The 22977-nt window shown below is 45.2% G+C and overlaps 1 protein-coding gene across 1 annotated transcript in view; it reads left to right on the top strand.

Annotated features, from left to right (window-relative positions):
* The window catches only part of dock1 (dedicator of cytokinesis 1), a 179198-nt gene that overhangs the window by 122132 nt on the left and 34089 nt on the right, over positions 1–22977 (top strand). The window contains exons 30-35 of the mRNA XM_041963484.1: positions 13400–13478; positions 14405–14505; positions 19682–19740; positions 20441–20589; positions 22017–22102; positions 22448–22604. Of these exons, the coding sequence (XP_041819418.1) occupies positions 13400–13478; positions 14405–14505; positions 19682–19740; positions 20441–20589; positions 22017–22102; positions 22448–22604 (631 nt within the window). The remainder of the gene's footprint in view (positions 1–13399; positions 13479–14404; positions 14506–19681; positions 19741–20440; positions 20590–22016; positions 22103–22447; positions 22605–22977) is intronic.

Here is a 22977-nt window from a genome sequence, read left to right as displayed (position 1 = left end):
GCATCGTCAGCCACCTGGGTTACAATGCAGACGACATGGGCGCAGCTCAGTGATGATGCTCCCCCGTGCCCCGCAGGTGTGCAAATCTCATCTGTTCGGCTGTGGACTGAGCTGCAGCATTCAAGAATCAAAACCGGGCGGTCCTGACCCTCCTAGGCCCCACACAGACGCACAACACATGCATGCTCCCACGTGCTTGCACTGGACTAACAAGCTCTTTCTAGCACTCCATACCCACTGTGATCCGGTGCTTTCTAGAGCAGCTTTAGGGATGTGATGAGCATCACTGGGCCCCCAGCAGTTTATTCTCAGATCATGCTTTGTGGCGTATGAAATCTTTTGTTTCTGACACGCAGACTAGAGGCCAGCGTGCCGCTTCCCATGCCTCAGCAGAATCTCCCCCAGTTGAACCTTTTGTCTGCTTCCACTTGTTCTTGACAGCCGTTGGATTGATTTTGCATTCTCGTCTGCGCGTTCAGCCACTCGCTTCTGCTAAATCGTCCCTCGACTCGATGAAAAATAAGCCGGTCAGTGTCTGACTCCTCTCACACTCTGTTTGAATACCGCAGGTGTCAGCTTTGCGACAAATTAGCGGGAGTCTTCCATTTGTCGGTGTCCGTCAGAGTGCATTTGATCGGTTGTTTGCGGCTCCCCCGCGGTGAGACGGGCCCAAGGTGACGCGTGGATTCATCCCATGAGAGCGCTATAAATGTTTCGTTTTAACAATCTAAGAGCAGAGAACCTGTGTACGTGCAGTCATGCCGGAAACTGATTGAATTCATGGCAGCCTCTGCAAACTTAAAAATGTCACCCCTCAGAGGCATTTAACCAGGAGCACTGCTTTATAAAGCTATGCTAATATTTGTTTTCTGTGCTTTTCTGTTCTCAAAAAGAAGCGAAAAATACATATTTAGACATATTATCCCCTCACAAATCCACATTGGCTGACATGGCATGACAATTTAGCTCTGTTTTGGTCTCCACCAACTTGTGAGAAAAATATCTGACTCTTCAGCTCTAGATGTTCGGCTGTGATCAGCAGCTAGTTGTCAGCTCTGTCTCTGTCTGTTAGTACAGTAAGTTAATCAAGGCTTGTTTGTTGAAAACAGCAGCTGCAGCTGGAAAAAGGATTAACGAGAGCAATGAGACTGAAATGTGCAGTAAATGGGCCATAAATCTAAACAAGTAGGTAAAAGATTAAAAAAAAAACACTCATGGAAGTGAAACAAAAAAGAAAAAGAAAAACCACAGGCTGACCCCCACCCCACCCCACACCCATGGATCTCCGTGTAATATTTGCAGGACGCAAGGATCCAAAATTTAGCAATAAATAGACATGCTGATTACAGTAATTGCTTGATTATATCTGTCATCGTTTGTCCATATTTTCAAACATTTGGAGGCCTCGAGAAGCACATTGAGCATCCTCAGCTCTTCCTCACAGTGTCTTGTTTCTGGCCAATCCACGCACGCCACATTCAGGACACAGATAGCCACCCAGGCAGCGGCAGACGGTCCTTTTCATGTCCCCACGTTATGGTAGCACCGCTAATGAGATGGGCATCAGCAGTAGCAGCGGCCGCTTCCTCCCACTCCTCCTTCTCCACCCATCGCCTCCTACTTCCTCCAGGTTGTAAACTGATTTATGGGCTCTAATTGCCCCGGGGACAGCTGAATCAGGCTGGTTAGCCGCCGACTGCCACCCCACCCCCCCTCCCTGTGCCAACTGGTCAGGGCTCGGTAGTGACGGCTAATTGGCAGTGGAGATGGACTCGCACATGTTCTTCAAAGTGACAGGAGTTTGCTCGCTCAGGTCAGTTTCAGCTGAGAACTTGACGTCATATTCTTATTTGGAGCATTAAGCATTTTAGCCAGTTTTGACTTAAATGCTCCTTGTAAAAACACTTAAAATAAGTCTCAAGCAATTTCAGCTCTTCTGTAAAGGTGGCGATATCACAAAGGCTTCAGGAAAGGGGATCTAACGCTCGATGTGAGATTATTCTTGCCTTTTTTAGAGGTACAACGCCCTGTAGGTAGACCTTGATTCTTTTTTTTTTTTTTTTGTTAAAGAGTGCTTACTGAATTAGCACATGTTGGCATTTGCTTAAACACTACAGTCACTGCCGGTTTTCTCCCAGGGATGGAAAACCTTGTATCGCACTCTTTACCCGACAACAGCTGCTGGCTGCTTTGTACAGTCAGCCAAATGTGCTCCCTCGCAGATTTGCATAGGAAACTTTTCAAGAGCTCAACCTTATTGCCTCAGAAGCGCTGAATCACCGCACATTAACTGCAGTCATCATCATCAATCTGAACAATGTTTTGTTTATTTCTTGCAGCCGTGAGGTGGAGCTTTTGAACAGCTGCGCGCGCCGCTGCAACCAGAAGACGTGATTAACAGATTGGGGAAAAATTATGTGAGATGATCAGCTGTAATTTGTGATATTTAGCAAATTGATAAAGTGTTGAGTGTTTTTTTTTCCTCCCAGTATAAAAGCTAATTACAAAATTGATACACATTTTAAAGGTTAACATCAAGTTTTAACAGTTAGAATCCACACACCAAGCGTGGGTAAACAGAACAGCTGTTTTCTTGCCGTCACTGTATTGTTTTCGTCTTCGTTCGACATGCAAGAGAATACAGAAGACGTGTTTTTCGCGCCTGACAGGCTTCCTACCCCGTGTGATCAAACTCTTGATATATTAGATATGAGTTAACATTAGATGACCTTCTCATAATCAGTGCATTTCCCCAGATGGCGCCAAAAGTTTCTCGCCAAGCTGTTAATTATGCGTAAGAATAGTGGATCGAGAGATGAGCGGGGAGTTCTCAGAGAGCCCGGCGTGGCAGATGAAAAGATGAAAGCCCAGATGAGCTGAAGAGGCAGCTCTTTAACTCGATAACCCATGCCATCAGTCCCACACAGACTCATTAGGAGAGGCTCTCTGATGCTGGATGGCTGCCGTTTGGAGTTCTCTCCATGACTAATCCAGGACCTGGAGGGCAGGTCTGGAAGGCGGGAAGGAAGGGGGGACTCACCGAGAGAGAAAGGACTGCCAATGATGTCGCGATACCGCATGACCCGGTACAACCCACCACCCACCACAGTCTCTGTGGGATTATGGGAGTCCAATTTGATACACCCTCCTCTCAAGGGTTGTGCCATTAAAAGGATGCTAGTTGAAAATCCTGGCATCTCCGTTTGTGGTTCCTTTCATAGAGGTTGCATGGGCCGGCGGGTTGCAGGAGTTTTGAAATCCTTTCAAGCTCCATTACGGGGGGCATCATTGTTGTCCTGAATATGAGGTTTTTTTTATAAAACCGAGAAATTTCTTATCCATCATGAAACCATTTGATTATGGGAGTTGAAACAGGCTTTAGTGAGTAGTGTCATAAACGACCAGTTGCCAGTTACAGCCGGCTAAAACCAATGCAGTCTAATACAGTCCTGCAGCGAGTGTGTGTACATTCATGAAAAGTTTCATTTTAAACTTCCAGTAAAAACTAAACAGGAAACACTTTATATTAAGATACACATATTCATCATTGACCCCGTTCGTTTCAGCGCACGCCACCAGGGCTTCTCAAGCCTCAGCCCGTTGCGAGCTGAAAAGAAGAGCCTGACCTTTACATGGCTCTCCTGCTGTGCTGCTTTGTTAACGTGGCAACAGTCTACTCTCTCCCTCTTGTGTGTGTGGTTTGCGTCTGCATGTTGGAGCCCTCATTGGTGATTCTGCAATAAAGAGATTAGGACACGGCTTTGCAGAGGAACCGCGGGATGCTGCGCGGCATCACCAGCTGCTGCTAGATGCCGTGGTGTTTGTTTTGCCGACGTGCCGGCGTGCCGTCGTAGGTTAGAAGCTTTAAATTAATCTCCACCGTGCTCAAAGAGCGCTGATGTAAATGCCAAACACATCACCTACACAGAATACTTGGAGTTTGTGCTAATGTCTGTTGCTGTGTGTGTGTGTGTGTTGAGCCAAGTAATATTGTTTCGCCCATGAAGTGCCGTTAAATAGTGCCCCCTGAGGAGCGGTAACGTCCAGTGTGATTCCTCTCAACATGGTTTTTATCAAAGTCATTATCCGGAAGCAGCGGGGTGGCTCAGTGTGCAGGAATACTCGCTGTCAGCTGGACCCCACTACACTGGAAGAACATAAAAACACCCCAGAAGAAGCGAATGTCCTGCATGCAGAATTCCACTTATTAACAACATACAAAAGCATTAGAAGCAAACTGTGCTGACACCAGAGGTCTCGTCTTATATTATACTATTAGATTAGCATCATGGGTGCATTAGCATAGTCTTATTTTATGCTACTTGTCAAGAAAGAGCTTAATTTTAAGTGCTTTTACCCCTAAATGTCTGCGATGTTTCAGGCAAAGCTGAGCACTGCCATTCTGGACAATCCACGTTTCCAAGTCGGACACAGGAACAGTGTAGAGAATCTGCTACATTTTCAAAATAAAACATCCTGTGCAGATCCCTGATGTGCATCAGCAATAAATGCAATAAAAACACAAACAAAAAAGAAGCCATTTAACTATGAGGCCCTCTTACCCGCAGCAGCACAAAGAATAAAGGAAAAATGACCAAGTCAGCAAAATCAAATGCGGTGGAGTTTGCAGCGGAGTGGAGGACAGAACAAAAACATCACAGAGACACGTGTGCATTATAATTTTAAAGATTATCATGTGTGTTGTATGAACAGTAAAGTCTCAATTATGAAAGTAGTCAGTAACAAAACTGCCAAATGACTGTAGAGGAGTAAAAAGTATAATATTTCCCTATAAATTGCAGAGGATCATAAACCTCAGATTTGGAAATTGTTTGACTTTTCCACCTCCGTTTTGTCAATGAGCCTGACTTTTTATTCTGTTTCTGTCAGACGTGCGAAATGTGTTTTCTTTTTCTGTCAGCTGTGGAATCAGGATCGCTCACTTCAGCGAGGCAGATGCCTCGTTGGAGACCCAGTGAATATGCTGCAGCTCATTTCTGTCTTTCCTCCCTGAACATAACTGACATGTTTGCTGTACACTCGATGAACGCTCCTTTCACTTTGATAACCCGGTCGCTTCTGTTTCCAGCTCGGCGTAGTGCCGAACCAAACGGCCCCGTTTCATCACCGCGTTTGCAGACTGCAAACAACACTGACTAAAAGGGCGACCACGGCATGAATGTCAGCCTGCTAACAGGCACAGGCCCTATATAATCATCTCTAATGCACTGATTACAGATGCTGCTGAGGGTATGAGTCCATTTAAACTGTTTGACTGTTGCGATGTGGCCACAGGTAGAGATTTGGCATCCCTTTTGCAGCCATGTAGCAAATCAGGGACAGATTCTTGCATGATCCCATGATTTGTGCATGAAATTGCATGAGCTCATGAATCTAGCCGCCTCGGGAGCTAACGTGATTTGGCCAGCAGGACTGCGTACCACGTTCTCACATGCCGTGAGAGTGACGCTTGGTGGCGGCAACGCACCTGTAAGCTGGTTTGCCAACTAAATCCGACACGTTACCGTGATATAAAGTGACGTACGCCCATTTCACCCATAATTCATCAAAACATCATCAGAGAAAGTGTGACAATCATCCTAACGTCCATATGCCTTTATTCTTCACTCTCCAGTTTTCTACAGGCATTCAATTGGCTTTCAAGAGAAATCGTGAAAAAGAGACCAAATGTTAAAAGTTTAGCCTGTTCGAATGTGTTTTAATTGCTTCGTGATTCATCTGGTAACTTTGAATATGCCTCATTATCTCATTGCTCAACGTGAACTTGGCCAACACTCTGACTCCTGTGCAGAATATTCGGAGTTCTGTCGAAATCAGCCCGTGTTGCCTCATTAGTAATCCGTTCACCTCTTCATAAACTTTTGGCCTGGATGAAAAGCGGCCTCAGCTGTCATTGTTGCATCTCAGATCTCCGTGTTTGTAGGCTGGCGGAAGCCGGCGCTCTTCGGCTCTGACAGTGGCATCACGCTGCCTGGTGCTGCCAAGTCAAAGGGACCGCAGCTTTTTTTTTCTCCACAGCGCTCGCGTGGCAGCCTGGGCCTGCGGGGTCACTCACAAATCGTTGCCGCTGTCATTTTATTCAGCCTCACAGACACATTATATCTGGGCTAATTCACAAACGCACACATCTAAAGTAACTTTTTGCTTGGCCTCTATCATCAGTTCAGTTTTCTACAGACAAGTGCAGCTAAAGTCCTCAGAGGATCTTCTGCTTCTGGCAGTAACTTCTAAGAAATATCACCATTTCTGTAGCGCTCTCAATTTTAAATATTGGCTGTATGCATCAACATATTCACCATATAATAGTGGTACCTTGGTTAAAAATAATGCTATATATACTGAATATATATCTGTGTGTGTGTGTGTGTGTACACGTACATGTGCATATTATGTCTGTGTATACTGAATACTGAATAAATAATATGTATACAGAAGATTTATATCGATATAGATATAGATAGATACAGATATATGCATATAATTATGTGTTTGTTTTGTTCTTTGCATTTATTTGATTTATTTATTTGATTTGTTCAGTTTATTTCTTGGGTAGAGTGCATACTAATTAACATTACTGCAAATATGCCAAAGTTGGCCAAGAGGCGAGTTTTCATCTGTTGGTGTGAAGCTGGGAAAGCCGGCCTAAAATAAAGTTAAAAACAATATTCATGGCATGTCCACAGACATGGGCAGCAACAAAAGCAGAGCAAATTACAGCTCAGCAAAGCAAAGACAAACAAGGAAGCACAAGCAAGGACAGACATGACAAGTGTATTACAGACCGGCTTTGCGGAAGCAGATACAAGCAAGGACAGATATGAGCAACAGGACAACAGCAGCACCAAAGTAGGTCAAGCAACAGGGCAGTTCAGCAGCACACAAGCTGTGTGTCGATGACGCCGTCCAAACTGGTGCTGACAGATGTGATAGCCATGTTCGGTCTAGAGGAGGACCTGTGATTGGTGGGTTCTCTGATCAGGAATCAGGAATCAGGAAGCGTTTATTGTCATTACACAAGTGCAAGTGATTTGTGTCCTGGTACAGCCTTCCATTCATGTGCTGCTTTACGTTTGATTAGGTTTTTCCAGTAAATGGCATTGATTCCTCTGGTGAGCCTTATACTTTGGTTCATGACAGAATACCTGCAAAACTAATGACGTTCCCATCATCCTCAGTGGTTCCTTAGCGAATGTAAGCATGTGACACGCTAAAGTAAGATAGCATGGTTAAATTTCTAACTGCAAGACATCAGCATGTTAGCATCATCACTGCGAGCATGTTGCCATGTTTGTCTACCCAACTAACGTGACTGTATTGGTTGTTTGCAACCCGACACACCCCAGTCTTCCAGCACCCCCAGTGTTCATTAAAGGACGTAATGGATTTCAGTATAAAGATGCAAAGTGCATTCCGTGTTTGGTGCAAAGACCTTATTTTTGCACCATCGTCCCAGCTAAGTTTAACAGCCCTTTATTGCTCAAGTGTTTTAAATGTTAAAGTGGAGTGGGGGAAGTGAGGAGTTCTTTTCCCCTCGGTGTAGGAATGAAAAGGTCTTGCAGATGAGAGCAGTCCTTTGACTCACCCCAGTGATATTTTTGAGTCATTAGAGCCTCGCTTGGCCTCCCTGGGGTGTGCTGCTCACTATAAATTCTTACAACCTAGTTTATCTGAAAAGTCATGATAAACTTGAGTCGGATACTCACTACTGTGTTTAAGATGTACTAAAGACAAGCTGTCGCACAGCGGTGAGAATTTGCAAGGATGTTGACGGATAAATGGATCTAATATTAGATCAGGTGTCTGAAATAAAGGTAATCTAATTTAATAAATTGGTCTGATGATGGAGGTTTTTGACCTTCCCTTATCTCTGAGCACAGGCGGATACGCCAGCTATTCAGCAATGGTATGCTAATAGATTTTGATCATTATCGGGGATGCTCTCTGAACTCAATTAGCAAGTATGATCTGCTGATAACTTTTCATTAGCATATATGCTAGGTGTGTGTCTGTGGTGCCGATCATCCGGCAGAGCTCTCGTCTGCGGCTGCAGGAAGTTGGCTGATTTAAAAACATTCGCGAGAGCGGCGAAGGGTGTGAAGAGCAAATCCTCTGTTGTCTGTGCCGGAATGAAAATGCGCTGCACAGCCATCAATCAGCGGTAATGGGGCGATTTTTTCTGACGCTGACAGTTTGATGGAGCTTATTTATCATAATGATGCCATATGTGTACAGTATCGGAATGACTCTAATGCGTAGGAGATGCTATCATGCTCCTGCACCGCCTAATTAGCAAGTTAAAGGATCTCCAAGTTGTGTTTTTGTCTCCCTAAGCAAAAAGTAGGAAAAGCCCGTGATTTCTGGAGATGATTGCAGCTACCTTGATTTCCCTGCTGTTGGTAAAAAAAAAAAAGGCTGTTTTTAGGAATTACACATTTCGAGGGTGTCCCCAGAAATGCTTGATGGCTTAGCTGAAGGCGTAAAGCAAACACTAAATCCACTGGATAAGTCTTTGATTACATTTATAGCAGCAGCTTCAATTTCCCAGTCATTAACATTTCCCTTGTAGTTGTAATGAAGTTATAAAGAACTGGCTTGTCACTGTCTCTCCCTCTGCATCCGAGCATCTTATTTTCCCTCTGCAGCATAATGACCAGCCTTCGCAGATGTTGCACGGCAGCCCAGCATCTTCCCCCCTGGCATTTGGCTTTGTTAATAATGCAAGCTTAAAAGAGCAGTGGCACCACAGAATGTATAATATGCAGTTAATGTTCACCATGCAGACAGTCCTGATTCACACCCATATCGCTGCGTCTGTGCAAAGAAGATTCCCCGCAATCAATATGGCGATTAATTACAGACTGTACAGTAATTACATCTTTTTGTGAATAATTCCTCTCGGAGTAACTCAGATGCGGACAGAGTAGAGCTTTTGTTAGTATATCACGTTTATTTAAGAGCCGCAATTTAAAAACTTCATGCTTTTAAGCCCACAGTGAAAAAAAATATACTCCCAAGTTTAAAAATTAGCCCGGAATGCCTTTAATCTTGTTTCAAATGGCCTTTTTTGCAGTGTCTTAGCCAGAGTCTACAGTGAGGGAGAGTGTATTCTATTTTCATCCGCCTCATTAAGCTTTTCACTTTAATTAATGGCAGGATGTGCTCACAGAGGAACTGTCCTGTCTGTTCGTTAAAGCCCGTTATATGTCTGCGCTCCGGCAGGCTGCTGGCTTCAAACAGGCCTGCAGGTGATGGAGTTTACATTGCAGCGCGAGCCGCGACAGAGGAAGTCGTGTAGCGAGCACACCGCGAAGGCGTGTCGCCACTGGAAAGGGAAATCAAGCAGAAATGGTTGATTACGGCTGCATTTTGCCTGTTGAGTTGATATTTAGCCAGAAGCTGTGAAGAGTATTGATCTCGCTCTTTTTGTCGCTGTGTGACCCAGCGGTCGGAGCCGTGTGCTACCTTGATAATGTCTGTAAAGCTCGCAGCTAGCGGAGATTAGAAAGGAGTTTAGTTGGGCCTATAAAGGAGCCTGCAATTGACTGTAGCTAAAGTTGAACCAAAACCACATCCTGAGCCTGTATTTAGTGATATTTCATTAACATTGTGCCACTGATTAAAGTCGGTATAATGTGGATTTAGGTTTTGCAGGTCAGTCATCATCCAGTCAGATACATCGTAGAGATAAGGCCCATCCTTTTTATTTTTCATCGATTTGGGACTCGAAAAATATTTGAAAAAGGAGGCGACAGCTTTAGATTTATGTGTCCAGATGCGGCTGAAAGTTGTTGTGCTTCTCACTGCAAGAACTCTCCAATCAATAAATTTTTGTCAGCGCTAAATTAAATATTTAAGCCGCAGTTTTTGTACTGCAAACTTATTTTCAGATGGGGTTTTTGTTCTGTTGATTATAGAAATAAAACGACTTTCTTGATTTAATTTAGTTTATCTAACAGGGGTATTGCAAGCTCCTTTTTTTTTTTAGCACCAGATGCACAGTAGCCACAAATTTTAATCTGTAATCCCATGCCGGAGGCTGCCGGTGATGCACAGATGGATAAGTTAAAAGCTTCAACAGAAGCAGACAGGAGCTGTGGACGTAGCACAGTGGGCTGCAAAACAAACACAACGCCATCAATATTAATGACCAGTACTAATATACTAATGAATTCCTCAGTAAACCCAGAATCTGGTTACCAGTTAGCCATCATAACATCTGCATACTAAAGCATAATTAGCATTAAACAATTCATCACAAAGCCAATCCTTTAAACCGGCCGGTCTGGCTCGGCTCAGTGACTGCTGTTCTGAGCGCGCTGAAGCCGTGTTTCCAGTGGTCTCCTGCTCCTTTAATGTTCAATATGAACAATAATATTCTCCATTTTGAAAATTAAAAACTGTAAATAATGAGCTCCACGTATTGAGCGGTGATATTTCTCAGCCCACAGGTGCAGTGGATGGAAACACATTTGAGCATTAGTCCAGTGTTAAGCGTATCAACTATATTGACATGTGCACAGCTGCAGAAAATTGAGCGAGGTGTGCAGAGGGGGAGCCTGCGCTCGTGCAGACAGGATGCTGGTAATAGGCTGTCTGAGTGCGTAGGAGATGGGAGGGGGGCTTCTCCCGCGCTGAGGCCAGAGAAATGGACTTCTAATGGCTTATCCAAAGGTGTTAAATGACAGTTAACCTTTCCGGCTAATGATTAAGATGACTCTTACTATGTGTCACACATCAGCCCCAGATAGCATTTAGTCAGCAATGGAGATAAATGTGGGACATGCATATTGTATAGCTTTAAAATACCCCACATCTCACAGCATTGCCTCCTTAACAGTGATGGTTATACCTGATTGAGGTCAGTCAGTCGGGGCGGCGAGGGAAACCCCAGCTCTGCCTCAATAAAATTTAGACCTTCAGTGGGCCGGGGTGGCAGGGACCCTTATTGCCATGCAGCCCAAACGTGAAGCAAGAGACTCCGAGGTGGTGTGTGAGCCACGGCAGAGGCGCAAGGCTCTGTCGGGGGCCGCCTGTGCAGCAGATGTCTGCTCGCCTGCCAGCGTCGCTTACATGAGCGTTACATCTTCATGCCGCTTCGTGGCCCGCTCGTGAAACCCTGATGCAATCCACTGAGGTGGCATAACAGTCGTCCTTGTTTCACCTTGCCATTTTTTATCGCACGCCTTACCTGACGTGTCTTCATTTGCTGCTTCGAGCGAGTGTGTGGTAGTTTGTCGATCGATTAGTAGCTGTGTGGGAAATACTCGCAAAAACTGAATAGGGATGGGAATCGAGAACTGGTTCCAGTTGAGAACCAGATGGATATGATCCATGTCATGTTTTTCAGACAGTTGTGCTTTGCAAAACATTGATGTGAAACTCGTGTACTGCTGGGAACATGCAACAAGGAGGAGTCAAGATGAAGAAAGATGATAACAGTGCTAATGCTGAAACATCTTTCTACACAACATGGGCTTAAATGACAATAAAGGCGTGTATTTGACACTCTGTGCACGAGTGTCACTGCTTCAAAGCAGGCTGCAGCTTGGTTAGCGAGGGTAGAAACCCGATGTTACACTAACACCACGCAGGCCGGAAAGCTGAGCAGCTTTCTTCTGTGAGTGAGAAAACCTAAAAAAAAAAAAAAAAAAGTCATCTATTTTACATGATAACAGACTGTCCAGATTAAACACACACACGCTCCTTTTTTCTGCTGTTTCTGCACCGCATTCAGACGTTTTTTCACGCAGGAAATCGATCAGGAATCAAGTAATAAAAAGCAGTTATTGAATGTGCCACGCTCGACATTTTTTCTCTGGGGTAATTCTTCGAGATTAGTACACACATTGTTGTATGGCTGGTTCAGCCAGGGAATGAAGTTAAATAGCGGACGGGCCTCTGACTCTGTAAGTAGCAATCATAATTCCCCTCTAAAAGCTTCATGCCACTTAAGTTATTAACATTTAATTTTGCAACATCAGAGTGGATTAACCCATCAGACAGTGTTCTCATTAAGGTCTGCTCCTCGTGTCTTTTTTTCGGGAGTGCCTCCAGCCCTTCTGTACCTCCGTCTGTCTCAGAAAGACTCAACCTGCGTTTCACCTCCGCTGGAAGCACACACACACACACACACACACACGCACACAAGGTCAAAGATTTGTTCTTTGTGAAAGTGCAAACCTCTGATGTTTCTCTCCGTCTTGTCAAACTAAACACGGTTCAGCTTTCCGGTGAATGAGTTCATGTGGGGCGATTCTGATGTGCACAATGTAAACCTCAGTTGAGGAGGAGGAGGAGATGGTGCCGTTTATGGTGGTGGTGGATGGTATGTGCTCGACGTTTGACATTGAAAACCCGAGTTCTCCTCCACAACCATTATCTTTTAGTACTTTTAGTTGCGTAGCTGCACCAAAGAAAAACGTTTCCATTTACAGCTCCAATATCCAAAAAGTTTAAACAGAATGTAATAACTTGCTAATCCTTTTTGACATATACTGTATTGAAAACACTACAAAGACAAGTTCAGCTTCATTGATTTTTGTAAATATCTGCTTATTCTGAATTTGATGCAGCAACATGTTTCAAACAAGTTGGCACAGGAGCAAGAAAAGACTGGGAAAGTCATGGAACGCTCCAAAAACACCTGTTTGGAACATTACACAGGTAAACAGGTTGCTTGGTAACAGATGATAGCATCATGATTGGGTATGAAAGGAGCATCCTGGAAAGGCTCAGCCGCTCACAAGCGAGGATGGAGCGAGGTTCACCACTTTGTGAGCACATGATTGGAAAAAGGATGTTCCTACATTGCTTTCTGTTTTTATTTGAATTTTACACAGAGTCCAAACATTTTTGGAATCAGGCTTTTATAATTAATTGGAACAAGAATATTGAGGTTGTTGAAGGTGGCGTGGTGCATTTTTTTGTATCTTGTGCAGTTTGTGTTTACCTGCCTGGGGACTGCAGATGGAAAGTAGCTGTCAGCTAAAAATGGTACAAAGCTTCTCCCCTCTTTAATTGAGATGAATGTTCTTTTGAATGGGTCCCTAAGAAATACATTTAATAAGATATGATAAAACTAAAAAAAAACATGACAATAAAAAGTCCTGAACTTCTAACTCTTCAGCCTCCCAGAGCTTGTATGCTGTGTCTGTATGAGGTAGCAGCAGTAACGCACAATGGTTGGATCCATTAGGTGGTGCACATGTAAGTAAAATATTAGCATCGGCTTACTCAAGTAAAGTGGTTTCAGCCGGGAATGCACAGATTTGTCTGAAAGTGAACTTTAAGCCCATTTAATTAAAAACTACAGAATGTAAATAGCTTTGTTTCATCAATAAGACGACGAGATCTGAACCCTTCCCTCTTATCTTTCCAGAGTGTTCCTGCGGGCCATTAATCAGTATGCAGCAGTGCTGAACAAGAAATTTCTGGATCAAACCAACTTTGAGCTACAGGTAAGAGCTGCAAGCCTTCTTCTTTTCTTGTCTTTGCTTTTCTATACCAGCCCCCACCTTCCCAAAGACTTTGTCCCTTCAGTCAACGCTGGATTATGATTTTAAGTGCTATTAGCGGGAAAAGATTCGGATGGCATTTCTGAAGCCATCTCTTCGCCGCAGACCCACACTGAGGCTGTTTCTTAATGTGCAGACATTCTGAATAGGGAAGAAAAAAAATCAGGCAGTAGACATAAAAATTGCGGCGGGAACATCAATTACTGTGTAATGACCAGCAATTTGATGTGCATATCAGCATATTTTAACCCCCCCCCCAGAGAATAGAGCAACTTCTTCTGCTTGCTGTAAATGTCTGACACATGGAAGAATGTAGTCAACAGCTGAACTGTGCTAAGCTTTTAAAGCCTTTATGGGTTCATTATATTAACAACATTTCAGTGTGACTTATAGCACTTGTAACTTTCTTCATGGTGGATGAATAAAGTGTTTAGCTTTCCTTATTTTAAGCTATGGCTCAGCGGCGTGAAGATAATTCGTCTGGATAGAATCTTACGCGGCCATTTCTCCAGTCGTAGCTTAAACACTCGCGTATTTTGGCTTATGGGTGTTCTCATTAGAAAGTATGACTGTATGATTTGAGGCTTATTTTGTATGCGCGCTCAGCGCTGCTTTCAGCTGCTGTCTGATTGAGAGTGCGCTCTGGAGGCCGGTGGCCTAAATCACCGCCCTCTCCCTCCCCCGGGACAGCTTCCCGACACACAAGTGTACCCGTCTCATCCGAACCCTTTGATTTAATGAAACTGTAAAGCGTTCCACCCCGCATGGCGCGGTCCCGAACGGTATTGCTGTGAAACAGTTTTTGTGACTGCGAGCTAAATGTCCTCTTCGTTCTTTTTGCTCTCTCCATCCGTCTTCACCCGGTCCAGCTGTGGAACAACTACTTCCACCTGGCTGTGGCCTTCCTCACCCAGGAGTCGCTGCAGCTGGAGAACTTCTCGAGCGACAAAAGAGCCAAGATCTTCCACAAGTGAGTACAGACGCTCTCTCTCAATCCGCAGGACGGCCTCGTTGCCCGAGCTCCCTCCTCAGCATGAGCAGGCTTTATATAATTCATCACACGGAGGCGCACAGGGACACCCCACGGCTCCAATCGAGGCTGCACTAGTTGTTCACCCTTCTGAACAAAGCAGAACAGCCTGATAGTAACTCCAGAGGATGTGGAGAGCACATCTCAAATCCCAGGTATCAGTCAAAGTTGGAAATCCCCTCTCGGAATTACAGCTCTTTGGTTTCTCCTCAAAGCATCTCATACATGCTTCCCCCCCATCTTATTCCCTCAACAGATGAAGCTTTAGATATTTATTGCTTTTGATAATCTGACCAGTTCAGAGAGCGGTTTTGTTTCCCCATCATCCGCTGCCTGTATCTGCAAAAAGCCGTTGGTCTGCATTAGCGTTTCTCACAGAGGCTGCAGCCAGACGTGTCAATGCTTTCCGGGCAGACGTGGAGCACACTGGCTCTCATCTTCATTTGGAGGAGCTCTTGTCACCAAAGCATGCATCACACCGGCCGGCGCGTGACAGCGAGACTCCTCGCTGGTCAGTGCTTTATTACCGGCCCTGAAAAACTCCCACGCAAACAGTCCAACGCGGTAAACAAGACGTTCCCAGCCTCCCCCACCCCGCCACTCTCCACTCGTCAGCCAGTCTCCCGAAAGAAACAGCTTTTTGATGCACGAGAGCTGCCATTCCCGGCATCGGCACAGGAAAGGGCAGATCTCTGCCTCGCTGTTTCCACGCTGCTTATTTGACATTCCCAAATATGTCATTCAAATACAACCAGGTAGCTTCCAGAGCAAGCGAAGGGGATATTATGCAGGCTTTGCCAGTTTCTGTTTCACCCACTCTTTCTGCCTCTACCCACCCACTCTCCCTCTCTGTCTCTGTGTCTGCCTCCCTCCAACTACCACTCACCTTCTCTCTGTTACCCTGTGTGCTGGCGCATGAACTGTCAGCGCTGCCTGCAATACCAATTATTGCGCCTTGCTCGGGAGCAGAGAACAGAGGGTTGAAGTCACAGATGTGTGGAGCACGGCTGTTTGGCACTCTGCATCGTTTTTTTTTTGTTTTTGTTTTTTTAGCCCGCGTCACACGTCACCCGGAGCTGTTTGTCAAGTTCTGGTCCATTACTGGTGTCTGTGGGATCCTCATTTCCTTCTCACATGTATTAACAGGCATGTGCTGCACTGGCCTGAATAGGAGGATAAATGCATCTCTGTGTGTAGTCAAGTTTCTGTGCTTCCAGACCGCAGAAGCTACTTACACCTCCGTGCCGGCAGGAATCCGTCTGTATGTACGTACTCTTGTGAATGTGATATCTGAGGAACGCTTGGAGGGAATTTCTTCAAATTTGGCACAAACGTTCTTGGATTTAAGAATGAACTGATTCGATTTTGGTAGTCAAAGGTCACTGTGACCTCACAAAGCAGGTTTTTTTGGCCATAAATTAAGAACTCATGCGCTAATTATGGCAAAATTTCACACAAATGACTGATTTTAATATCCAAAAGTTCAAAGGTCAACTTCACTGTGACATCATAATGTACTGCAAAAGTCTTTTTCTGGCCATTATTCAGCACTAAAACTCAGGATCAGAAGGCAGATTGTGACCATATTTCACATTTGCTCAGATACCGACTTGGTGACACTAATCTTGGGCGTCCACCTTGAAACTGTGCTACAGGTGATTGTCGTTGCACCATGTGATGAAGCTCTCCATCAGTCCTCTGTGCTCTTTTTGGAAAAACTGTCTCTAAGTGAAGACAGCATGTTTCTCACTGGAAATGATTCATGCATACAGTGATAACTGCCATTTCACCAAAAAAGACACTTAATACTTCTAAAACCTTTGAAGTCGTCACTGCATGCGCTACATGAGTCTGGACAGACATGGATATGAATGCATATTTACTGCTTGGCAGAGACAAAAGACCACCAGTCAGTAACTCTAGTCTGATGAGTGCAGTGTTGTCACCACCAACAGAAATAAGAGTTTCCGTTCACGTAGGAGGGCTCTGGCCAGAGACTGTGCAAATGCAGCCACTCGCACAGGTAGAGAGCTGGATAAATGAGCATGCAGCAGTGTCATTGTCATGATATGTGCACAGAAGTGATGAGGAGAGGGACTGTCATACTGTCAACTTTTGTGAGCATCTCGCACTTCCTTTGCTTCAGGCTTTGATCACATCTCATCTGTTCTTACAGGCCACTGCTCGTCAATCGCTGGTTTGTTTGTGTCCTCTCCCTCACTGTATCTGCCATTTTCTCTGTATTCTCTCCTCTTTCGTCTTATTTTTTTTCCCACCGCATGCCTGCACACCAATTTCCTCCTCTCAGCGCTGATCTTTGTCCCCTGACCCAGTTGCATTACACAGCCCGAGCTTCTGAGAGCCCCAGATCCCCTCGCTGCGCCGCTGTCCCTCTGCAGACGTGTTATTCTTAGTTAACCTCTCCGAGAGCTCTCCGCCCCGTAGATGACAGGTATGCGTTGTAGGTCCTGACAGCCGACAGTCATAGCTGCCTGTCTGGTTGCCTGCAGGAGTGTGACAGAACAGCGCCCTGCATCTGTCTCAGCTCAGATGAGCGCATGATGTCTCCTGAGCAGCCGTCTGCACGTCCAAATGTGGAGACACAAACCCACGTGCCTCCGCCGGCGCACACACACGCTATTAGCACAGTCATGCACAGGAATAAATTAGCAAACGCACACACACTGCACATTAAAGTCTGGATGAGAAGGAAAAACAGTCAGAGATGTAATACATAATGCATTACAAATCCTCCTTTTTGCATGCAGCTTTACAGTCATTTCTAGAGGCGGGCATCAGTTTATATTTATATCTTGCCAATACTCTGCCTAAAGATCAGTCCTTGGGCTTTGCAACATTCCTCCCTTTGACAGCTAAATATGGTAAAAGGTTTTGACCTGGCCAGGCTGCAAAGAGATGACGCAGCTCCTCTGTTACGGATTCTTCCAATGCTCCTCTCCATTCTGTCAAAACACATTAGTATGTCTTTGTGCGATATTGGCAAAACAATCAATTGGGTTTCAGAAATCCGTCAGGGCTCCACTGTGCCCCGAAATGTCACCGCGTGGGGAAAGAGGCTCTGAATAGATATTAATCAGAGGTCGGGAGAGGTGTCACACTCAGCCCTCAGACTCTCATCTTTTTACTTCTCCGCAATGTCATGCCAAGGTGTCATGCCACCGGCGTGCTAGGAAGCGGAGACAGAGGTGCCACTGTCGCTGTACTGTCCCATCAGTCACTCAGTGTGAGAGTCCCGATGTCTGACGGGCCCCCTTGTTGGCGTGAGCGAACAATGCAGCCACCTGCAGCGCCACCAGCTGGAGGAAGCAAAGCGTTATTGATGCCTCTGACAGCTTCTGTCAGATATTTGATTTAACAGGAAACCGATACTCGCTCCACTTTCCGCGATCGGTTTAAAAAGCAGCTTGTCAGGGTTCACATCGATAAACAAATGATAATTCTTTTCATTGCAGCACAGCGTTGCATGCCTTGGATTAACGAGCACTGATGCACGATCTCAATTAATGTCAATTTATCCGTTGACTTTGTTTTAGCCGGTTAGCTGCACAACCTCCCGGCTTAGTTGAGGGCAGAGACTGGGAGGGTTTGGCACTGCTTCAGAACAGAAGCACAATATTGCAGTTCAGTGCCGTTATTCCCCACAGTGAGCCAGCAGTGAAAATACATCTGACTCTACTTCTCAGCATGCAGCGGTGCGGCTACAGCGTGCCACATCAGGCCGGCGGAAAGAGGGTAAAACTGGCCACAAGCAGCTCTCTCAGGACTGCTGTCTTCATTGTGTCCTCTGCATTCTCAATTTTAAAAACAATTTCAGGCTTTTCAAATCACATGTTCTATCGGTTTTCTTAGAACGAAATCCATCACTTCTGTTTCATGTGATCGGTTTCACTTTCTGCCTCTCTGCCCACCGTTTCCACTCATGTTAGCCTCTCCATCATTCACTGTCTGTCTTTCCCTCTCCGTCCTTTCCACTTCGCTGTTTGTCCTCTCTGCGACCTGGGCCTGTGTGGCAGGCGGGGGAGATGGGGCCCCCGAGCTGCCGTGGGGATTGGTTCATGACCTAGACGTGGCAGAGCTGATCAGCTTATAAGCCCGCACTCGCAAAAGCCAGACAGAAAGTCAGGACGGGAGCCATCCTTCCGGCTTCTTGGGCAAATCTTTGTTTTATATAAGGGCCCTCGACACAGCGAGACGACCTCAAAAGAACGAGCGCCAACAAAGACTGTCTGATCAAACGCTTTGCCTCATGTCTTCTGTGTGTTCAGATGCATACACAGGGCAGAAGACAGACCTTAGCTGATAGATAGAGTGCATGTTGCAAACTTGCGTGTGTGGAAAAGGCTCATTCGTATGCATTTGTGTTCCAAAGAACATCACAAGAAGACAAAACGGACTACAACTGTGATTCCAAAAGCAGTTGGGATGCTGCGTGAAACAAAGAAAACAGTGATGTGATCACTTGCCAATCCTTTTTCACATATATTCAACTGAAAACAGCGCAAAGACGTTATATATTAAGTGAATGAATTTGATGCAGCAACACATTTCAAACAAGTTGGGACAAGAGCAGCAAAAGGCTCGAAAAACACCTGTTTGGAACTTCTTTCTGCCATTAATTCAGCTCTGATGGGAGACAACAGGAAACACACATGTTGCATGTTTAGCTTTAGCTTGGTCACTGCACATAAAGACCTCCATCAGAGCAGAGCATCACTCAGGGGGCTTATGAGATACATTTTTATCTGTGTAACACCTGGAATAAAAGAAACCATATCAGGTTTAGTTGCTTCTCACCTCCTGACTCGACATCCTCTGTGTTTAAGACGTCCTTTGGAACCCGTGAAGAAGCAAGCAGCCTTTCTCTTTTTTCATTTTTCATATCATAAGCAACAGCATTGACACTGACCTCGGTGGAGGCAGCTGTAACAAGACGCAGCCATTCATAGATCCAGTGTCACATTGCATGCGGCAGTTAGTCAGCGAACACTAATTTGCATTCATTGAGTTAACACATGATCTTTTAGCTAAATCGATTGAGTCCAAATCATTTTATCCTCTGTAGCTGGTGCAACATTTGTTCCTGTTTGTGTTTCAGGTACCAGGATATGAGAAGACAAATCGGCTTTGAAATCAGGGATATGTGGTACAATCTAGGTAATTTAACCAACTCCTTGTGTCGGCGTCAGTCTGTTTCACTCGTAATCAATTATTTTTTTTCACTGATGGAGATCAATCACGCAAACTCTGCGGTGGAGCGCCTGCAAATTGACACGTGTTGCAAGTGTTGTTTTCCCAATTTCTGCTCATGATTATCTTCCAGCTAAGTACTCTCACACTCATTACAAGTCAATACAGCAAAGAACAGCAGCTAAATATAGACAATCATGTGTTAATTAGCTTTATGTTGTGTGATCAGAGAGTCTCGACAGTCAGGTCTCGGCGGAGTGAGATTGTAGTAGAGGGACTGGGGTCTTAGATTCGGCCACCTGTGCCTCCCTTAAAGTCTTCTCATTGTAATCTACACCATCTGATCCCTTAATTAAAGCTTTCCACCAGATTAGATTGACTTATTCGCTGGGTTTTTAATGAGCCCCTTGCTATTTTTTACCTGAGGTGTTTGAAGTTATTTACTGCATGGTTGTCATGGAAAATTCAGAGAGAGGGCTTTTTTCTTTTTTTTTCTTTTTTTTGTTTGCAACAGCTGCTTTTAAACCTGCAGCGCGTCAAGAATTATTCGTGTTCCATTAGGATCAACATGCTGTTCCTGTTTAGTCCAAATTTAAGCCTGCAGGTGAGATGTGTCATATTCGTGTGTGTATATTTACGTGTCCTTTTTTTTTTTTCCTCTCTTAAGGGCCCCACAAGATAAAATTCATACCAGAGATGGTGGGTCCTATCCTGGAGATGACGCTCGTCCCCGAGATCGAGCTGCGAAAGGCCACCATCGCCATCTTCTTCGACATGATGCAGTGCGAGTTCCACTTCACGTGCAGCTTCCAGCGGGTGCGTCCTCTGAAACAAGGCACTTGGTGAAAAGTTGTGGTTGTTTGCGTGAGGGGCGAACAGTGCAGAGGGGTCGTCCGTGCAAGTTTCACAGCCGCGAGCTTAGTTGTAATTCTGCAAATCTCATTTTGTTGTGCCACGATTATCAACAGCCGCGGTAAGTGGAACTTAATGTTCTGCCCCGTTACAGTGCAAAATTAAGCCTTTCTGCATGAGGAAATCCGTTCGGCGACAGCTGTTCTGCCGTAAGATGTCTCAGGCAGTTTTTCTGCTTTGTGACGTTTATGTGGGCTCCCGAAGCATGTGATGCTTATTGTAAAGCAGCACAAAGGCTCCCGAATGTCTCTGCTGGCCCTTGTAGTCCTGTGAAGACAGCAGCATCCCTCTCTCCAGGGAAAGCAGCGCTGCTAATTAAGTCAATGTGTCACTCTGCCTCATTGAAGGTGAATGCAGCTTTTTTATTCTTTCCCTTCAGTGAAATGTGATCAATTTCTCTTCGGCCTGAGCCCTTTTAATGCCGTAAGCCGGTAATATTCCCTTTACAGGTTCTCTTTCTCCATGCGTGTCGTAAATCCTTGGCTGAACTGAGAGCAGCGTTTGTATCTTTTCTCTCTCGGCTGCTTTCTTCTTCCTGTTCTGTGTTTGTGCCCGGACAACACACGAGCAAATCAGTGGAAATTGGTTTGTTGTACAGACGCTGCATGCAAATATCTGAGAAATAAGGCCCATGCGTCACTCACTAAGAACGCTGAGCACATTCATTTTCCACTGTTACTCCAAATATGGCCGAGTTCCTAACTTGATATGGATCATATGAACAGCACATTATTGTGAATGTAGCATTTTCCCATTTGCTCATTTGAAATATGCGTCTCAGCTTGGGTTTTACAGCAGTCTGTGTCTTGCCGGCTTGCAGGCGGCTCTTTGCGTTGCCTAGCCGACGGTTTGTCAGATGCATGCACATAAGAAAAGCCCTCATTTCTGCACCTACTTTTAAACATGAGACTAAACAAGACTTGGATGTCAACAGGTTTTTGGATGTGCGCAAATATCCCAACACTGACCTTTTCATGAAAGAGGTGAACGAGTGAAATTTAAGAGCGAAAATCTGAATATTTCGTGCTTGTAAAGTAGTCACAACCACAGCAGAGCAAAAGTAAAGCCGGTGTGACGGTGCAGCCTTGTTGTGTGTTCGTAACAAATTCATACGCGTAAAGAAAAGCTTCAATAATAAACTGAAGACACCAACTCGCAGCCAGCTGGGCTGCAAGCGAGGGTCGATTAAAGTCAAAGCACAGAGCCCCCTCTGCCGAGCCTTGATGCAGAGAGAGAGAGAGAGAGCGAGCGGGAGTGAGACGGGGAGATGGCGTTAATGAATTGAAAAATTAGCCACACTGATTATTTACGCCTGCTCTGTCTAATTGCAGTTTGAGAACGAGATCATCACCAAGCTGGATCACGAGGTGGAGGGGGGCCGCGGAGACGAGCAGTACAAAGTTCTCTTTCAGAAAATGTAAGTGCTGATTAATGGGCAGGATTACGCCTGAGCCTCTCGCAAGTTAGATAATGCTAATTGCGACATAGCACTCCTCAAAATAATCACAGTGTGCTGATGATCACACGACTCCTCATCACAGCTTGCCTCTGTGATATTTGCTTTTGGCACAGTGGGATGCTAACTCTGCTTTAATGGACGAAAGAACGGAGTCCTCACTGGCAAAATTTTGACGTTTTAAACCATAGAAGACGCTCTTATACATGCTTCACATTTGTTTTCCTCTGTGCCTCTGGCCTCCCTTCTCTCCACCACCACATGTGCACGCAAAAAAACCCTCCTCTTTGTGCCAACACACGCCAGCTTGCTGGAGCACTGCAGGAAGCACAAGTACTTGGCCAAGACGGGCGAGAACTTCGTCACCCTGGTGGTCCGTCTGCTGGAGAGGTTGCTGGACTACAGGACCATCATGCACGACGAGAACAAGGAAAACCGCATGAGCTGCACCGTCAACGTGCTGGTAAGGTGGCTTCTTCTCCTCACTTCCTCAATAAACTCAAGCCCAGTAACGATGGCATGTGGTCACGTGGAATCCCCTGCGTGGATGCGGGGGAAGCTAATGTCATATTCTGAAATAAGCCATATAAACAGTCAGAATTGAGCCTTATTAGCCATATAAAGACTTTCCACCGACGAGAAAAACAGCAGCCACCTCCACATGTCAGAGTGCGTTAAGATGTTATCACAGAGCGGCTCACCTGAAACCTCTCTCTTCTGTGATGTGACATTTCATCCGGGAGCGCCGAAATGTCAAGTTTTGCCTCACGTGACGGCTGGCATTGGACTGCAGGCCTCTGGCCCGCACTCAGCATTTATCTGAGTCATGTTCTGTC

The sequence above is a fragment of the Chelmon rostratus genome, chromosome 21 (genome assembly GCF_017976325.1).
Source record: "Chelmon rostratus isolate fCheRos1 chromosome 21, fCheRos1.pri, whole genome shotgun sequence".
NCBI classification, from domain to species: domain Eukaryota; kingdom Metazoa; phylum Chordata; class Actinopteri; order Chaetodontiformes; family Chaetodontidae; genus Chelmon; species Chelmon rostratus.
Note: the sequence above shows the minus strand (reverse complement) of the source record. Positions and strands in the feature narration are given on the sequence as shown.